Source organism: Gobius niger (assembly GCF_951799975.1).
Source record: "Gobius niger genome assembly, chromosome: 10".
Classification (NCBI taxonomy): Eukaryota; Metazoa; Chordata; class Actinopteri; order Gobiiformes; family Gobiidae; genus Gobius; species Gobius niger.
Window position 1 is genome coordinate 3824860 of NC_136861.1, and position 20537 is coordinate 3845396.

Sequence of the window (20537 nt, forward strand, 5' to 3'; positions counted from 1 at the left end):
ACTGCCTTTTATAAAATGTCTCTCTCAAAATGGCTGTAGTGAATGTCTTGAAATAGGCCTCTGTCTCTTTAACCTCTTAACTCCCACCTGAACCGAGCACATTTTCTCCAGTTTGACTTTACCCCAATCCAAAAGCTTCTGGGAAAAAGGTGAGAAAATAGCAACAAAACTGGGACGAAAACAATGATGGAAATGTGACAAAAAAGTGACGAAAAAATGACAAAAATGTGATAAAAATGTGATAAAAATTTGACCAAAAAATACAAAAAAATGGCAAAAAATTGACGAAAAAAGGACAGAAATTGGACAAAAATGTGATAAAAATTTGACAAAAAAATACAAACATTTGGCAAAAAAATGACAAAAAAATGACAAAAATTTGACAAAAAAATGACCAAAAAAATGACAAAATGTGACAAAAAAATGACAAAAATGTTAGTAAAAAAAATGACGATAAATGACAAAAATGTGATAAAAATTTGACAAAAAAATACAAACATTTGGCAAAAAAAAGAAAAAAAAAAGAAAAAAATTGGACAAAAATGTGACAAAAATGTGATAAAAATTTGACAAAAAATATTTTGAAAAATTGCAAATAATGACGAAAAAGTGACAAAAATGAGATGAAAACCCAACAACAAAATGATGGAAAAGAAAAATCTGATGACGTGAGGAAAAAGATTCTCTCGGTTCAGGCGGGAGTTAAGAGGTTGAAAACATCTACAGACTCCACACTTTTCTGTGACTCACCCACAGACTCGCTGAGCTCTGAGCCTAAAAGACAATAAGTTTATTCAACCAAACCCGATCCGAAGCCCCTCTGAGCAGAACCCGTCTCCACGTCTCAGACCCTCAGCAGAAGTTTCCCGGACTGACCTTTGTAGTCTTCTTTCCTCCGTCCTTCCTTCATGTCTTCACTTCTTTCCTTTCCTTCTTCCTTGTTCCTCGTCTCCTCCTTTCTTTCGTTCGCTCATTCTCTGCAAAGACAAAGCACAGGAGCGGGACTGATCCGGGATCTAGAGCACGGCCGGACTCACCGGGGTCTGACCGCGGCTAAAGCGGGTTAAAGCAAACAAAACGGCCCGCGGTCTCTCGGAAATGTCCAGAAGTCCCAGAATTTAGTTTCCTTTTGGCCGGGTTTTCGTTTGCTTTAAGTCTCGTTTTGGATGGGGTTTTTTCTGGTTTGATGCAAAGTGTTGCAATGGTTTGGTGGATCGTGCGGGAGACTGAGCGGGAATGAGCGAGGGGGGGGGGGGGGGGGGGGGGGGGGGAGGTGAGGGGGGGTGGGGTTGAGGTTACAGCATGCGAGGAGGCGAGGAGACGATGAGGAGACAGAGGAGGATGTAGGAGGCGAGAGCAGAGTCCTCACCGCAGAGCAGAGATTCCTCCAGTGGAACAGGTGGAATCTGAGCGAACGAGTGTCTTCCTCTCTCTCTCTCTCTCTCTCTCTCTCTCTCTCTGCTCACTGCACTCCTCCCCCTCCTCTCTCTCCCTCCTCTCTCTCCTCCTCCTCCTCTCCCTCCTCTCTCCCTCCTCCTCTCTACCTCCTCTCTCTCCCTCCTCTCTCTCTCTCCTCTCTCCCTCCCCTCTCTCCTCCTCCTCCTCCTCTCCCTCCTCTCTCCCTCCTCTCTCCCTCCTCCTCTCTACCTCCTCTCTCTCCCTCCTCTCTCTCTCTCCTCTCTCCCTCCCCTCTCTCCTCCTCCTCCTCCTCTCCCTCCTCTCTCCCTCCTCTCTCCCTCCTCTCTCCCTCCTCTCTCTCCTCCTCCTCCTCCTCTCCCTCCTCTCTCCCTCCTCTCTCTCCTCCTCCTCCTCCTCTCTCCCTCCTCCTCCTCCTCCTCCAATCTCCCTCCTCTCTCTCCCTCCTCTCTCTCCCTCCTCCTCCTCTCTCCCTCCTCTCTCCTCTCTCCCTCCTCTCTCTCCCTCCTCTCTCTCCCTCCTCCTCTCTCTCCCTCCTCTATCCTCTCTCCCTCCTCTCTTCCTCCTTTCTCCCTCCTCACTCCTCCTCTCTCCCTCCTCTTCCTCCTGTTTCCGAATCTCCTGCCTCCTCATTGACTCCACATGAACACTGTATATACAGACTGTAGCTCATCTAAGCTTGTTCCATGTTTTTGTTTTTCAGGTTTTAGTTGTTTTTTTTGCCATGTTTTTCTCGCCTTTTTTCTCACGTTTTTAATCTAATTTTTCAAATTTTTTATCACATTTTACTTTTTAGGCATTTTCCTCTTCACATAATGTTAGTGTCTGTCCAGAGAAGAGGAGAGAGGAGGAGAGAGGAGGGGATGAGGAAAGAGGAGGAGAGAGGAGGAGAGAGGAGGGGAGAGAGGAAAGAGGAGGAGAGAGGAGAGAGGAGGAGAGAGGAGGAGAGGAGGAAAGAGGAGGAGAGAGGAGGAGAGAGGAGGGGAGAGAGGAAAGAGGAGGAGAGAGGAGAGAGGAGGAGAGAGGAGGAAAGAGGAGGAGAGAGGAGGAGAGAGGAGGGGAGAGAGGAAAGAGGAGGAGAGAGGAGGAGAGGAGGAAAGAGGAGGAGAGAGGAGGAGAGAGGAGGGGAGAGAGGAGAGAGGAGGAGAGAGGAGAGAGGAGGAGAGAGGAGGAAAGAGGAGGAGAGAGGAGGAGAGAGGAGGAGAGGAGGAGAGAGGAGAGAGGAGGAGAGAGGAGGAGAGGAGGAGAGAGGAGGAGAGGAGGAAAGAGGAGGAGAGAGGAGGGGAGAGAGGAGAGTGGAGAGAGGAGGAAAGAGGAGGAGAGAGGAGGAGAGAGGAGGAAAGAGGAGGAGAGAGGAGGAAAGAGGAGGAGAGAGGAGGAGAGAGGAGGAGAGGAGGAGAGAGGAGGAGAGAGGAGGAGAGAGGAGGAGAGAGGAGGAGAGGAGGAGAGAGGAGGAGAGAGGAGGAAAGAGGAGGAGAGAGGAGGAAAGAGGAGGAGAGAGGAGGAGAGGAGGAGAGAGGAGAGAGGAGGAGAGAGGAGGAGAGAGAAGGAACGAGGAGGAGAGAGGAGAGAGGAGGAGAGAGGAGGAGAGAGGAGAGAGGAGGAGAGAGGAGGGGAGAGAGGAAAGAGGAGGAGAGAGGAGGAGAGAGGAGGAGAGAGGAGGGGAGAGAGGAAAGAGGAGGAGAGAGGAGGAGAGAGGGGGAGGAGGGAGGAGGAAAGAGGAGGAGAGAGGAAAGAGGAGGAGAGAGGAAAGAGGAGAGAGGAGGAGAGAGGAAAGAGGAGGGAGGAGGAGAGAGGAGGGAGAGAGGAGGAGGAGGGAGGAGGAGAGAGGAGGAGAGAGGAGGAGGGAGAGAGGAGGAGAGAGGAAGAGGAGTGATAGAGCAGAGAGGAGGGAGAGAGGAGGAGAGAGGAGGAGAGAGGAAAGAGGAGAGAGAGGAGGAGAGAGGAAGAGGAGTGATAGAGCAGAGAGGAGGGAGAGAGCAAAGAGGAGGGAGAGAGGAGGAGAGAGGAGGAGAGAGGAGGAGAGAGGAGGAGAGAGGAAAGAGGAGAGAGGAGGAGTTAATCAGAAAGGAGAGTGTTTCTTAAAACAAGCATTATCTCTGTTCCTAGAAATAAATCTGCCTCTGTTTAGCTGAGGATTTCTCAGGAACTGCAGCACGTAGAATTAAACCGTTTTCACCTACGCAGAGCTGAGAGTCTCAGCTTTCAAACGAGCCACAGCCTGTGTCCATAACTATAACATAGAATAAGCTGCGGTGCTACAAATATCATGAACAATGGTCTGGATTGTGTGTTAGACATTTTTCCGGGAACCAAACTTGTATCGTTTATCGATGCCCCGCCCTGTGTTTGTTCCTCCCGTCTTTAACCGCTGCTGTCTCCCACTAAGGACATGACCATATATGGATTACAGCATCATGTCAGCATCTGTGTGTGAATAATCCATGTTTCCACCTGCGGCTCCTCCACGTCTGTTCAGGAGGAAGGAGTTAGGAAAGAGGAAAGAGGAGACACAGGTTTGCGGGTCCTGACTCGATTAAACCTCCTCTGATCGGATTCTCTCCTCTGTTTGTCTAATGAGGGTTTAACGAGAGGAAATGTGAGAGAAAGGAAAGAACGTGAGGAGGCGATGTGACAATAAAGATACGAGCGCGGAGGATTAAGAACAGGCCCGGAGACTTCCACACGGGAAGACGGATGAGGAATCTCCATTCTTTCAACACCCATGACCTACATTACGGAATCATCTCCGAAGCAGAGGGAAAATCGTTATTTAGTGAATGAGAAACAGAAAACAGAAAACAGAGTGGTTTAATGGAGAATCAACACAACTCGCTGCACACGGATCTAAACTTGGATTTGACAGTTATGGAAAGATCTATCACAGAAGCAACAAATTCATCTTCTCCATGTCTGGTGCTAACTATCATAGCCAATTTAGCATAGGGACCTCTGAAGCTAACTATCATAGCCACTTTAGCATAGGGACCTCTGATGCTAACTATCATAGCCACTTTAGCATAGGGATTTCTGAAGCTAACTATCATAGCCACTTTAGCATAGGGACCTCTGAAGCTAACTATCATAGCCACTTTAGCATAGGGACCTCTAAAGCTAACTATCATAGCCACTTTAGCATAGGGACCTCTGAAGCTAACTATCATAGCCACTTTAGCATAGGGACCTCCGGTGCTAACTATCATAGCCACTTTAGCATAGGGACTTCTGAAGCTAACTATCATAGCCACTTTAGCATAGGGACCTCTAAAGCTAACTATCATAGCCACTTTAGCATAGGGACCTCTGAAGCTAACTATCATAGCCACTTTAGCATAGGGACATCTGATGCTAACTATCATAGCCACTTTAGCATAGGGACCTCTGAAGCTAACTATCATAGCCACTTTAGCATAGGGACCTCTGATGCTAACTATCATAGCCACGTTAGCATAGGGACCTCTGATGCTAACTATCATAGCCACTTTAGCAAAGGGACCTCTGAAGCTAACTATCATAGCCACTTTAGCATAGGGACCTCTGATGCTAACTATCATAGCCACTTTAGCATAGGGACCTCTGATGCTAACTATCATAGCCACTTTAGCATAGGGACCTCTAAAGCTAACTATCATAGCCACTTTAGCATAGGGACCTCTGAAGCTAACTATCATAGCCACTTTAGCATAGGGACCTCTGATGCTAACTATCATAGCCACTTTAGCATAGGGACTTCTGAAGCTAACTATCATAGCCACTTTAGCATAGGGACCTCTGAAGCTAACTATCATAGCCACTTTAGCATAGGGACCTCTAAAGCTAACTATCATAGCCACTTTAGCATAGGGACCTCTAAAGCTAACTATCATAGCCACTTTAGCATAGGGACCTCTGAAGCTAACTATCATAGCCACTTTAGCATAGGGACCTCCGGTGCTAACTATCATAGCCACTTTAGCATAGGGACTTCTGAAGCTAACTATCATAGCCACTTTAGCATAGGGACCTCTAAAGCTAACTATCATAGCCACTTTAGCATAGGGACCTCTGAAGCTAACTATCATAGCCACTTTAGCATAGGGACATCTGATGCTAACTATCATAGCCACTTTAGCATAGGGACATCTGGTGCTAACTATCATAGCCACTTTAGCATAGGGACCTCTGAAGCTAACTATCATAGCCACTTTAGCATAGGGACCTCTGATGCTAACTATCATAGCCACGTTAGCATAGGGACCTCTGATGCTAACTATCATAGCCACTTTAGCAAAGGGACCTCTGAAGCTAACTATCATAGCCACTTTAGCATAGAGACCTCTGGTGCTAACTATCATAGCCACTTTAGCATAGTGACCTCTGATGCTAACTATCATGGCCACTTTAGCATAGGGACCTCTGATGCTAACTATCATAGCCACGTTAGCATAGGGACCTCTGATGCTAACTATCATAGCCACTTTAGCAAAGGGACCTCTGAAGCTAACTATCATAGCCACTTTAGCATAGAGACCTCTGGTGCTAACTATCATAGCCACTTTAGCATAGTGACCTCTGATGCTAACTATCATGGCCACTTTAGCATAGGGACATCTGATGCTAACTATCATAGCCACTTTAGCATCGGGACATCTGATGCTAACTATCATAGCCACTTTAGCATAGGGACCTCTTGGTTCTTGTTCTTGTGTTGATTTTGGACGACCTGTAGGGGACCCTTCTCCTGGCTGGAGGATTCAGCTATTGTACATGTTTTTAGTGGGAGGGGAAACCTACACAGACATGGGGAGAACATGTAGAAGGTCAAGCCTGCACAAGCACTAACCACTGTGCCACCAGGTGCTTGAATTTCCCCTTTGCACTGGGTGGTTCACTCAAAAACCACACATTTAAACCTGGCTCTGAACATGATTTATTCTGTGACACAAACAGAAACCTGGCTTGTCCTCGTGTTTCGTCTTAAAGCTTCTGAATCTCGCCCTCATTATCCCTTTTCTGACATCATTGTGAAGCGTTGATTTATTTACCAACGAGGCCCAGATAATTGGCTTCAAAAAACCTCAAATGACTTTTTCTTTGTGTCACATCCAAAATAAATCCTCTTTTAAATCTCTCATTTCAGTCACAGGGGCCCAAATGTGCTTCTTATAAAGTATTTGTGAGAAATACTGGATTCATTATTCAGACGTGTTCAGTGAAGTGGATTCTGGGTTCATGAAGCTCCAATATCAGCTGTTTGTTCTGGGCTGGTGCTTTTAATAAAAGGAGGAGGATGTTCAGGACTTCAAAATCATGTGAACTTGTTATTGAGTCAGTTTCCCGTTACTGTCCGTGATTCTGAGGCGCAGATTGTTGAGAAAAGTGAACTCCAGGCTGTGACTCTTCCTCATGACGTGAATTGGACTCTTCGGTCCACACGAGGTGAAGCTGAGGAACACAAACATCCATCCATTTCCTTCCTCTTCATCACCTCCTCCAGCTGTTCTGACCCCGAGGCCACACCAGGCCGGCTCGGAGACAGAGGGCCAGATCTTGTGACCAAACACACGCCTAACACCAAACACACGCCTAACACCAAACACACGCCTAACACCAAACACACGCCTAACACCAAACACACGCCTAACACCAAACACACGCCTAACACCAAACACACGCCTAACACCAAACACACGCCTAACACCAAACACACGCCTAGCACCAAACACACGCCTAACATCAAACACACGCCTAACACCAAACACACGCCTAACACCAAACACACGCCTAACACCAAACACACGCCTAACACCAAACACACGCCTAACACCAAACACACGCCTAACACCAAACACACCCCTAACACCAAACACACGCCTAACACCAAACACACGCCTAACACCAAACACACGCCTAACACCAAACACACCCCTAACACCAAACACACGCCTAACACCAAACACACGCCTAACACCAAACACACCCCTAACACCAAACACACGCCTAACACCAAACACACGCCAAACACCAAACACACGCCAAACACCAAACACACGTCTAACACCAAACACACCCCTAACACCAAACACACGCCTAACACCAAACACACGCCTAACACCAAACACACGTCTAACACCAAACACACGCCTTACACCAAACACACGCCTAACACCAAACACATGCCTAACATCAAACACACGCCTAACACCAAACACACGCCTAACACCAAACACACGCCTAACACCAAACACACGCCTAACACCAAACACACGCCTAACACCAAACACATGCCTAACACCAAACACACGCCTAACACCAAACACATGCCTAACACCAAACACATGCCTAACACCAAACACACGCCTAACACTAAACACATGCCTAACACCAAACACACGCCTAACACCAAACACATGCCTAACACCAAACACACGCCTAACACCAAACACATGCCTAACACCAAACACATGCCTAACACCAAACACACGCCTAACACCAAACACATGCCTAACACCAAACACACGCCTAACACCAAACACATGCCTAACACCAAACACATGCCTAACACCAAACACATGCCTAACACCAAACACATGCCTAACACCAAACACACGCCTAACACCAAACACATGCCTAACACCAAACACACGCCTTACACCAAACACATGCCTAACACCAAACACACGCCTAACACCAAACACACGCCTAACACCAAACACACGCCTAACACCAAACACACGCCAAACACCAAACACACGTCTAACACCAAACACACCCCTAACACCAAACACACGCCTAACACCAAACACACGCCTAACACCAAACACACGCCTAACATCAAACACACGCCTAACACCAAACACACGCCCAACACCAAACACACGCCTAACACCAAACACACGCCTAACACCAAACACACGCCTAACACCAAACACACGCCTTACACCAAACACATGCCTAACACCAAACACACGCCCAACACCAAACACACCCCTAACACCAAACACACGCCTAACACCAAACACACGCCTAACATCAAACACACGCCTAACACCAAACACACGCCTTACACCAAACACATGCCTAACACCAAACACACGCCCAACACCAAACACACCCCTAACACCAAACACACGCCTAACACCAAACACACGCCCAACACCAAACACACCCCTAACACCAAACACACGCCCAACACCAAACACACCCCTAACACCAAACACACGCCTAACACCAAACACACGCCTAACATCAAACACACGCCTAGCACCAAACACACCCCTAACACCAAACACACGCCCAACACCAAACACACCCCTAACACCAAACACACGCCTAACACCAAACACACGCCTAACACTAAACACACCCCTAACACCAAACACACGCCTAACACCAAACACACGCCTAGCACCAAACACACGCCTAACACCAAACACACGCCTAACATCAAACACACGCCTAGCACCAAACACACGCCTAACATCAAACACACGCCTAACACCAAACACACCCCTAACACCAAACACACGCCTAACACTAAACACACCCCTAACACCAAACACACGCCTAACACCAAACACACGCCTAGCACCAAACACACGCCTAACACCAAACACACGCCTAACATCAAACACACGCCTAGCACCAAACACACGCCTAACATCAAACACACGCCTAACACCAAACACACCCCTAACACCAAACACACGCCTAACACCAAACACACGCCTAACATCAAACACACGCCTAACACCAAACACACCCCTAACACCAAACACACGCCTAACACCAAACACACGCCTAACATCAAACACACCCCTAACACCAAACACACGCCTAACACCAAACACACGCCAAACACCAAACACACGCCAAACACCAAACACACGTCTAACACCAAACACACGCCAAACACCAAACACACGCCTAACACCAAACACACCCCTAACACCAAACACACGCCAAACACCAAACACACGCCTAACACCAAACACACGCCAAACACCAAACACACGCCAAACACCAAACACACGTCTAACACCAAACACACGCCAAACACCAAACACACGCCTAACATCAAACACACCCCTAACACCAAACACACGCCTAACACCAAACACACGCCAAACACCAAACACACGCCAAACACCAAACACACGCCAAACACCAAACACACGCCTAACACCAAACACATGCCTAACACCAAACACACGCCAAACAACAGTTTTCCATAAATAAACCACACACGCCTCAAGTGCCACAACACCAGGTCTGATCTGAGTTTTAAGGAGACGTTTCCATCGTGTGTCAGTCTTTACCTCCTGATGATGCTCCGTGTGTCGCCACAGCTCAGTCCAAAAGAAAGAAGCGCATTTCACAGGGCGCAGAGCAACTTTTTTTTTTCCAATTCAGCCGCTCCAAGAATCCTGCAGCTGTAGAGCAAATGTTCCAAAACGATACAGTTTTCTTGCAATTATTTCATAACTCTGCAACTCCTCTGCAGCCGATATGACAGTTTCTGATCAGTTAAATCCTGTACATTTGGTAACTTTGAGCATTCGATCGGTGTCCAGCGCGAGGCCTCTCTGTCCCGCCCGCTCACCTTGGATCTGCAGCAGCGGAGGGACACTTTTATTTCTCTAATCTTTATTAAACATTGCGCTGCATCAGCATGTTACACGTGTACAGGAGGTGAGGAGGAGGAGCCACGACCACACCCAGCCAGAGAGCAAATAAGGAAAGGAGGAGGAGCCATGACCACACCCAGCCAGACTCCAAATAAGGAAAGGAGGAGGAGCCATGACCACACCCAGCCAGACTCCAAATAAGGAAAGGAGGAGGAGCCATGACCACACCCAGCCAGACTCCAAATAAGGTGAGGAGGAGGAGCCACGACCACACCCAGCCAGACTCCAAATAAGGTGAGGAGGAGGAGCCACGACCACACCCAGCCAGACACCAAATAAGGAAAGGAGGAGGAGCCATGACCACACCCAGCCAGACTCCAAATAAGGTGAGGAGGAGGAGCCACGACCACACCCAGCCAGACTCCAAATAAGGTGAGGAGGAGGAGCCACGACCACACCCAGCCAGACTCCGAATAAGGTGAGGAGGAGGAGCCACGACCACACCCAGCCAGACACCAAATAAGGAAAGGAGGAGGAGCCATGACCACACCCAGCCAGACTCCAAATAAGGAAAGGAGGAGGAGCCATGACCACACCCAGCCAGACTCCAAATAAGGTGAGGAGGAGGAGCCACGACCACACCCAGCCAGACTCCGAATAAGGTGAGGAGGAGGAGCCACGACCACACCCAGCCAGACTCCAAATAAGGTGAGGAGGAGGAGCCACGACCACACCCAGCCAAACTCCAAATAAGGTGAGGAGGAGGAGCCACGACCACACCCAGCCAGACTCCAAATAAGGTGAGGAGGAGGAGCCACGACCACACCCAGCCAGACTCCAAATAAGGTCAGGAGGAGGAGCCACGACCACACCCAGCCAGACTCCAAATAAGGTCAGGAGGAGGAGCAGGAGAACAATGGCAGAACAAAGCCTGACAATACTGAGTTTTCCTCATGGATCTGTGATGGTTTGACTCCGCCCCTCTTTGCTCCACAAGCCACAGGTGACGAGTAGAAAAACGTGAGTCAATCTACTAGAACGTTTAATAGAAAGAAAGATTCTGAAAACATAAGTGTCACAGTGTTTACTAAGCTTCGTTTGAACTTCTGCCATTGTGCCAGTTTATCCCTGTGTGTTTTGGTCTCACTCTGACAGAGAAGAAGACTTTGAACAGTGTCTCTCCTCTTCCTCTCCTCTGTGCAGGCGGATCATTGGCTTCACTGTCGCTCCTGGAGTCACAGATAAAGCTCGACTCTTAAAGCTTTGCAGCTGCTAATGACGCCTCAGGCTGCGCTGCTATAGGGTCTGTGCTCAGACACTTCTGCTCGCTCAAATGTTCCACATTTATACTGTTTCCACTTTAACCTCTTAACTCCCGCCTGAACCCAGAGGATCTTTTTCCTCACGGCATCAGATTTTGTTTCCATCATTGTTTTGTTGGGTATTCAGCTCATATTTGTAACTTTTTTTGTTATTTTTTGTCACATTTTTTTCCACATTTTTGTCTCATTTTTTTCTCATTTTTTTTTTTACATTTTTGTCATTTTTTCAAATTTTTGTCATTTTTATCACATTTTTGTAACTTTTTTGTCAATTTTTTATCAATTTTTTGTCATTTTTTGGTCACATTTTTGTATTTTTTTAATCCAATCTGTATCAATTTTTTTTATTTATTTTTTGTCTCATTTTTTTCACATTTTTGTCACATTTTTGTAACTTTTTTAGTCAATTTTTTATCCATTTTTTGTCTTTTTTTTGGTCACATTTTTGTCACATTTTTGTCATTTTTTTGTCAAATCTTTTATCAAATTTATGTCTTTTTTTGTCACATTTTTGTCGGATTTTTGTCATTTTTTCATCCATTTTTTTAATCAATTTTTTCTCATTTTTTGTCGGATTTTTGTCATTTTTTTTGTCGGATTTTTGTCATTTTTTCATCCATTTTTTTATCCATTTTGTCTAATTTTTTTGTCACATTTTTCTCACTTTTTTGTCACATTTCCATCATTGTTTTCGTCTCAGTTTTGTTGCTATTTTCACAGCTTTTTTCCAGAAGCTTTTGGATTTGGAGTTAAGGGGTTAAACAAAGCACTTTAAGCACTTTTACATATTGAGCTCCTGACTCTCACGTCGTTACCCAGACCTCGTGACCTTCAGTGAGGGTCACGGCCTCGGACTTGGAGGTTCTGGTTCTGGTCCCTGTCGTTGATACGTTAATGTTTTCATGGACTTTAGAACCAGCAGTCTGAGTGAAGAGGAACTTTCTCTTCGACGGCTCCCTCTCATCTTCAAACCCCGCACTCCTCGTCTCCTCGTCTCCTCATCCTCCCCTTTGTCCTCGTCTTTCTTTAATCCTTATCAGACGCTGGAGTCACGAGGGTTAATGAGGCTCCTCGGTGAAGCTCCTAATCCACTCGTCTTCAGAGGGAATGGAGGTGACATGACAAACACAGGGGGGGGTTTGTTTCCTCCTGGTGTTTGGAGCTCACGGTCAAAGGACTGAAGTCGTTCACGATGATTCAATCTACACATGCTTCAGCGCTCGGGTCTGGTCTGGTCAGATTCATCTACACGTCTCTGGTCTGGTCAGCTCCATCTACATGTCTCTGGAGGAGAAGTTTCATGTAAAATTCTGTGCCCGAACACTTTGAATAAAAGAAGATGAAGCAACTGGGATATGGAAAATGTGAAGCTGTTTAACCTCTTAACTCCCACCTGAACGGATCCCATTTTCTCCAGTTTGGCTTTACCCGAAATCAAAAAGCTTCTTGGGGAAAAAAAGCACCAAAACAGGCACGAAAAATGAGAAGAAAACAAGGATGTAAACGCGACAAAAATGTGACAAAAATTCAACAAAAAAGTGACAAAAATTCAACAAAAAAGTGACAAAAATTCAACAAAAAAGTGACAAAAAATCGACAAAAAAGTGACAAAAAATCGACAAAAATGTGACAAAAATTCAACAAAAAAAGTGACAAAAATTCTGCAAAAATGTGACAAAAATTCTGCAAAAATGTGACAAAAATTCAACAAAAAAGTGACAAAAATTCAACAAAAAAGTGACAAAAATGTGACAAAAATTCAACAAAAAAGTGACAAAAATTCAACAAAAAAGTGACAAAAATGTGACAAAAATTCAACAAAAAAGTGACAAAAATTCAACAAAAAAGTGACAAAAATTCAACAAAAATGTGACAAAAATTCGACAAAAAATGCAACAAATTCGACAAAAAATCGACAAAAAATCGACAAAAAATCGACAAAAAATCGTCAAAAATTCGACAAAAATTCGACAAAAATTTGACAAAAATTCAACAAAAATTCAACAAAAATTCAACAAAAAATCAGCAAAAATGTGACAAAAATTCAACAAAAACGTGACAAAAATTCAACAAAAATGTGACAAAAATTCAACAAAAATTCAACAAAAATGTGACAAAAATTCTATAAAAATTCAACAAAAATGAAAAAAAAAAAAACATACCAAAGTTGACACAATACAACAACAACGCGAGGAAAAAGATCAGTTTTGTGGGTCTTAGCTTTCAAATGAGGTGCTACACAGGCCTACGTAACAGCCTAAGAGGACAGAATGCATTTGGTTTAGGCGGGTGGTAAGAGGTTAAGATTAAACTCTAAAACGGGTTCTATGCTAGAGGGCAGGATATGGCCCCCGGGCCTGACATTGCCTACCCCTGCTGTACTTCCTCATTTAACATCTGCTCAGATCAGACAGTGGCGGCACATGTCTCCTCTGTGCAGCAGCTCTGTGGTGGGGCTAAAGCCGGCCCCTGTGGAGGAGCAGGTTCTGGTCTGTATGGGCCGTTAGTCTGCATAACGACTGTCTCACTCAGAGCTTCCATTCCTACTGGTGCATTGTCGGTTTAAATCAGTTTTTTTATTGTATTTTCTGTATTTTAGTCATTTATTTATTGCTGTGTGAATGTGAGCAGCCGACAATATTGCCATGTCTGTTGGGATCAATAAAGTTTTCTAACGTTTATGGTTGTGGGAAAAGAGCTGCAGTTTAATGATTTTGCTCAACTTTTCTGGAACAAAATCGTGATGTGATGAGGCCAGAATTTAACTGTTCAGGGTGTGTGTGTGTGTGTGTTCTTGTATTTACGACATTGTGAGGACCAGTGTGGGTTTTTAAGCAACAGAGTGAGGACATGTTGGGTGGTCCTCACTTATTTGAGGGTCAAGATGTGGTTTTAGGGTTCAGGGTTAAGGTTAGGGTCAGGGCCTCTAACCTTCAGGTTCAGGGTTAGGGTCTGGGTTATACATTATGTCAGGGGCGGGACTGGGACTGAAAAACAGCCCTGGACTCTGGCCAGCCCGGCCCAAAATAGCGTAAATGCGACACTTCCACAAATACATATGTTAACCTCTCAACCCCCCGGCTTAACCAAGAGCATTTTCTCCAGTTCGGCTTTACCCAAATCTAAAAGCTTCTTGACTGGAGAGCAACACTGTAACGCCTCGTTTGAAAGATCAAATCTAGAAAAGTGATGGTAACTTTTTGTCACGTTGTCATGTTTTTGCTGCTTTTTCATTACTTTTATGTCACTTTTTCGTAGTGTTTTCGTCTCTTGCTTTTTTGGGGGGGTTTCATGTTTTTTCATCGCTTCGTCACATTTTGTTTTTGTCACTTTTTTGTTGCTTTTCCCGCACATTTTTATTTTTGGATGCTTTTTCTTTAAGCTTTTAGATTTGGGTGAAGCTCGGTTTCGAGGGTATGGACATATGGCCCCTGCATTGTGTCTATGAGTGTGTGCGTGTTTGTGGTAAATGAACTCAACTTATAAAGCGCTTTTACACCTACATTAACCTCTTTCCACCCGCCTAAACCAAATGCATTCTGTCCTCTTTGGCTGTTATACAGGCTTGTGCAACACCTCATTTGAAAGCTAAGACCCACAAAACTGATCTTTTTCCTCGTGTTGTTGCTGTGTTGTGTCACCTTTTTTTTCTTCCATTTTTGTCACTTTTTGTTGAATTTTTGTCACATTTTTGTTGAATTTTTGTCACATTTTTGTTGAATTTTTGTCACTTTTTGGTTGAATTTTTGTCCCTTTTTTGTTGAATTTTTGTCACATTTTTGTTGAATTTTTGTTGAATTTTTGTCACTTTGTTGTTGATTTATTGTCACATTTTTGTTGAATTTTTGTCACTTTTTGGTTGAATTTTTGTCACTTTTTTGTTGAATTATTGTCACATTTTTGTTGAATTTTTGTTGAATTTTTGTCACTTTTTGGTTGAATTTTTGTCACATTTTTGTTGAATTTTTGTCACTTTTTGGTTGAATTTTTGTCACTTTTTGGTTGAATTTTTGTCCCTTTTTGGTTGAATTATTGTCACATTTTTGTTGAATTTTTGTCACTTTTTGGTTGAATTTTTGTCACATTTTTGTTGAATTTTTGTCACTTTTTGGTTGAATTTTTGTCACTTTTTGGTTGAATTTTTGTCCCTTTTTTGTTGAATTTTTGTCACATTTTTGTTGAATTTTTGTTGAATTTTTGTCACTTTGTTGTTGATTTATTGTCACATTTTTGTTGAATTTTTGTCACTTTTTGGTTGAATTTTTGTCACTTTTTTGTTGAATTATTGTCACATTTTTGTTGAATTTTTGTTGAATTTTTGTCACTTTGTTGTTGAATTATTGTCACATTTTTGTTGAATTTTTGTCACTTTTTGGTTGAATTTTTGTCACATTTTTGTTGAATTTTTGTCACTTTTTGGTTGAATTTTTGTCACTTTTTGGTTGAATTTTTGTCACTTTTTTGTTGAATTATTGTCACTTTTTTGTTGAATTTTTGTCACATTTTTGTTGAATTTTTGTTGAATTTTTGTCACTTTGTTGTTGAATTATTGTCACATTTTTGTTGAATTTTTGTCAGTTTTTGGTTGAATTTTTGTCACTTTTTTGTTGAATTATTGTCACATTTTTGTTGAATTTTTGTCACTTTTTGGTTGAATTTTTGTCACTTTTTTGTTGAATTTTTGTCACTTTTTTGTTGAATTTTTGTCAAATTTTTGTCACTTTTTGTTGAATTTTTGTCACGTTTGTCGCGTTTACATCCTTGTTTTCTTCTCATTTTTTTGTGGCTGTTTTGGTGCTTTTTTCCCAAGAAGCTTTTTGATTGGGGTAAAGCCAAACTGGAGAGAATGGGATCCGTTCAGGTGGGAGTTCAGAGGTTAAGCGCTCAAAGGATCCATCACCCGTTCACTCTCTCATTCATGCACCAGTGCTCGCAGACTCTGGAGGCAGGAGGGTGAAGTGTCTTGCCCAAGGACACGACAACAGTGTGGGGGATTCAAACCCCTGAACTTCTGTGATCATGAGACGACCCGCTCCACCAACTGAGCCGAGATCCTGTGGGACGTCCAGATACAGAGATACAGATACATTCCCAGGCATTTCTGCTGTTAGATTTGGGTAAAGCCGAACTGGAGACAATGTGCTCGGCTCCTGTGGGGGTGAAGAGCTTAATCATAACTGGCTGATGAGAACAGACTGCCTCAGTCTGGGTCTCTGGGTCTCTGGGTCTCTGGGTCTCTGAGTCTCTGGCTCTCTGGGTCTCTGGCTCTCTTTGTCTCTTTGTCTCTTTGTCTCTTTGTCTCTTTGTCTCTTTGTCTCTTTGTCTCTGGCTCTCTGGCTCTGGCTCTCGGCTCTCTGGCTCTCAGCTCTCTGGCTCTGGGTCTCTGGCTCTGGGTCTCTGGCTCTCTGGCTCTCTGGCTCTGGCTCTGGCTCTCTGGCTCTCTGGCTCTCTGGCTCTGGCTCTGGGTCTCTGGCTCTCTGGCTCTCTGGCTCTCTGGCTCTGGGTCTCTGGCTCTCTGGCTCTCTGGCTCTCTGGCTCTGGCTCTCTGGCTCTGGGTCTCTGGCTCTGGGTCTCTGGCTCTCTGGCTCTCTGGCTCTGGCTCTGGCTCTCTGGCTCTCTGGCTCTCTGGCTCTGGCTCTGGGTCTCTGGCTCTCTGGCTCTCTGGCTCTGGCTCTGGGTCTCTGGCTCTCTGGCTCTCTGGCTCTCTGGCTCTCTGGCTCTGGGTCTCTGGCTCTCTGGCTCTCTGGCTCTCTGGCTCTGGCTCTCTGGCTCTGGGTCTCTGGCTCTGGGTCTCTGGCTCTCTGGCTCTCTGGCTCTGGCTCTGGCTCTCTGGCTCTCTGGCTCTCTGGCTCTGGCTCTGGGTCTCTGGCTCTCTGGCTCTCTGGCTCTCTGGCTCTGGGTCTCTGGCTCTCTGGCTCTCTGGCTCTCTGGCTCTGGCTCTCTGGCTCTCGGCTCTCTGGCTCTCAGCTCTCTGGCTCTGGCTCTGGCTCTCTGGCTCTCTGGCTCTGGGTCTCTGGCTCTGGGTCTCTGGCTCTCTGGCTCTCTGGCTCTCTGGCTCTCTTGGTCTCTGAGTCTCTGGGTCTCTGAGTCTCTGGGTCTCTGGGTCTCTGAGTCTCTGGCTCTCTGGCTCTGGGTCTCTGGCTCTCTGGCTCTGGGTCTCTGGCTCTGGGTCTCTGGCTCTCTGGCTCTCTGGCTCTCTGGCTCTCTGGCTCTGGGTCTCTGGCTCTGGGTCTCTGGCTCTCTGGCTCTCTGGCTCTGGGTCTCTGGCTCTGGCTCTCTGGCTCTCTGGCTCTGGCTCTGGCTCTCTGGCTCTCTGGCTCTCTGGCTCTCTGGCTCTGGGTCTCTGGCTCTGGGTCTCTGGCTCTCTGGCTCTGGTTCTGGCTCTCTGGCTCTCTGGCTCTGGGTCTCTGGCTCTCTGGCTCTGGGTCTCTGGCTCTGGGTCTCTGGCTCTGGGTCTCTGGCTCTCTGGCTCTGGGTCTCTGGGTCTCTGGCTCTCTGGCTCTCTGGCTCTCTGGCTCTGGCTCTCTGGCTCTCTGGCTCTCTGGCTCTCTGGCTCTCTGGCTCTCTCGCTCTGGGTCTCTGGGTCTCTGAGTCTCTGGGTCTCTGGGTCTCTGAGTCTCTGGGTCTCTGAGTCTCTGGCTCTCTTGGTCTCTGAGTCTCTGGGTCTCTGAGTCCCTGAGTCTCTGGGTCTCTGGGTCTCTGAGTCTCTGGCTCTCTGGCTCTGGGTCTCTGGCTCTGGGTCTCTGGCTCTGGGTCTCTGGCTCTCTGGCTCTCTGGCTCTGGGTCTCTGGCTCTGGGTCTCTGGCTCTCTGGCTCTCTGGCTCTCTGGCTCTCTGGCTCTCTGGCTCTCTGGCTCTGGGTCTCTGGGTCTCTGAGTCTCTGGGTCTCTGAGTCTCTGGGTCTCTGGGTCTCTGAGTCTCTGGGTCTCTGAGTCTCTGGCTCTCTGGCTCTCTGGCTCTCTGGCTCTCTGGCTCTCTTGGTCTCTGAGTCTCTGGGTCTCTGAGTCTCTGGGTCTCTGAGTCTCTGGGTCTCTGGGTCTCTGGCTCTGGGTCTCTGGTTCTGGGTCTCTGGCTCTGGGTCTCTGGCTCTCTGGCTCTCTGGCTCTGGCTCTCTGGCTCTCTGGCTCTCTCGCTCTGGGTCTCTGGCTCTCTGGCTCTCTGGCTCTCTGGCTCTCTGGCTCTCTGGCTCTCTCGCTCTGGGTCTCTGGGTCTCTGAGTCTCTGGGTCTCTGAGTCTCTGGGTCTCTGGGTCTCTGAGTCTCTGGGTCTCTGAGTCTCTGAGTCTCTGGCTCTCTGGCTCTCTGGCTCTCTGGCTCTCTGGCTCTCTGGCTCTCTGGCTCTCTGGCTCTCTTGGTCTCTGAGTCTCTGGGTCTCTGAGTCTCTGGGTCTCTGGGTCTCTGAGTCTCTGGGTCTCTGAGTCTCTGGCTCTCTGGCTCTCTGGCTCTCTGGCTCTCTGAGTCTCTGGGGTCTCTGAGTCTCTGGGTCTCTGAGTCTCTGGCTCTCTGGCTCTCTGGCTCTCTGGCTCTCTTGGTCTCTGAGTCTCTGGGGTCTCAGTCTTGGCTCTCTGGACTGGTGTGCTCTGAGGTCTCAGTCTTGGCTCTCTGGCTCTCTGGGGTCTCAGTCTTAGGTCTCTGGACTGGAGTGCTCTGGGTCTCTGAGTCTCTGGCTCTCTGGCTCTCTGGCTCTCTGGCTCTCTGGGTCTCTGTGTCTCTGTGTCTCTGTGTCTCTGGCTCTCTGGGGTCTCAGTCTTAGGTCTCTGGACTGGAGTGCTCTGGGTCTCTGAGTCTCTGGGTCTCTGGGTCTCTGGGTCTCTGGGTCTCTGGGTCTCTGGGTCTCTGGGTCTCTGGGTCTCTGGGTCTCTGGGTCTCTGGGTCTCCGGGTCTCTGGACTGGTGTGCTCTGGGGTCTCAGTCTTGGGTCTTTGGTGTGCTCTGGGGTCTCTGGGTCTCTGAGTCTCTGGCTCTCTGGGTCTCTGGGTCTCTGAGTCTCTGGCTCTCTGGGTCTCTGGGTCTCTGGGTCTCTGGACTGGAGTGCTCTGGGGTCTCAGTCTTGGCTCTCTGGGGTCTCCGTCTTGGCTCTCTGGGTCTCTGGCTCTCTGGGGTCTCAGTCTTGGCTCTCTGGACTGGTGTGCTCTGGGGTCTCAGTCTTGGGTCTCTGGACTGGTGAGCTCTGGGGTCTCTGGGTCTCTGGGTCTCTGGACTGGAGTGCTCTGGGGTCTTTGGGTCTCTGGGTCTCTGAGTCTCTGGCTCTCTGGGTCTCTGGGTCTCTGGCTCTCTGGACTGGAGTGCTCTGGGGTCTTTGGGGGCGGGGCCTCTGCATCTGTGTCTGTAATGTGTATAATCACTAAATAATGATGGTTAATAACAGGCCGTACTCCAGCTCCCCTGCTCTCCCTCTCCTCTATAGTATCCTCCTCCTCCTTATGTAAGCGACTGCAGCAGAGAGAGAGAAACGCTGCAGAGGAAGAGACGCAGGTTCTCACGGGCGGCGGCGGCGACTCACAAACACGGTGATTCTGAGGCAAAATGTGCAGATGAATCCTCACTTCTCCACAAGAGCAAAAAACACAGACAAAAGTGGACGTTCATGGCTGAGGCTGACGCTAAACCACAGCAGAATCCAAATGGAAAAGCTTCTTCTGAAAAAAGGTGTCAAAAAAGCAACGAAAATTAGACGAAAACGAGGATGAAAATGCAACAAAAGAGCGACAAACTTTATTCATCCCAATGGGCAATTCTGTTCACTGCTCTCTGGTCATAAAAAACAGTAAATGGAGACACATACGACCAAATACAGACGTCAGGAACTGTCAGTGCATCAGGACACAAGGGGACCAGGAGAAATGAGGGGAAAAGAACAAGATCAACACTGGCTGTATCCGAATGTCCACACTATTCCCTATATAGTCACTATATAGTGGTCACATGTTGTAGGGGTGTCCGAATGTCCAGAGACAAAAAAGTAGTGCACTCGAAATGTCCCACAATGCATTCTGAAAAGTAGTGAGCATCGATGGTCACTAAATATAGACCACAATGCACTGGGAGAGTCGGAGAAGAGCCTGACAGAGACAGGTCTGTGAACTAAACACGACTGAAGTAAATGTGTTTGTGTTTCTCATGAATAAACGATCTAAATATAAACGTTACGGTGAAAAGATGCTAACGTTAGCTGCTAACATTTAGCTGGAGCTGTT

General features: G+C 46.8%; 1 protein-coding gene across 1 annotated transcript in view; it reads right to left on the minus strand.

Moving 5' to 3' along the window:
- The window catches only part of LOC306968640 (double C2-like domain-containing protein alpha), a 42216-nt gene extending 40771 nt beyond the window's left edge, over nucleotides 1–1445 (minus strand). Inside the window, exons 1-2 of the mRNA XM_079564078.1 lie at nucleotides 1370–1445; nucleotides 877–977 (exon numbers count right to left, since the gene is read on the minus strand). Of these exons, the coding sequence (XP_079420204.1) occupies nucleotides 877–910 (34 nt within the window). The 5' untranslated portion in view covers nucleotides 911–977; nucleotides 1370–1445. The remainder of the gene's footprint in view (nucleotides 1–876; nucleotides 978–1369) is intronic.
- Between the last annotated feature and the right edge of the window lie 19092 nt (nucleotides 1446–20537).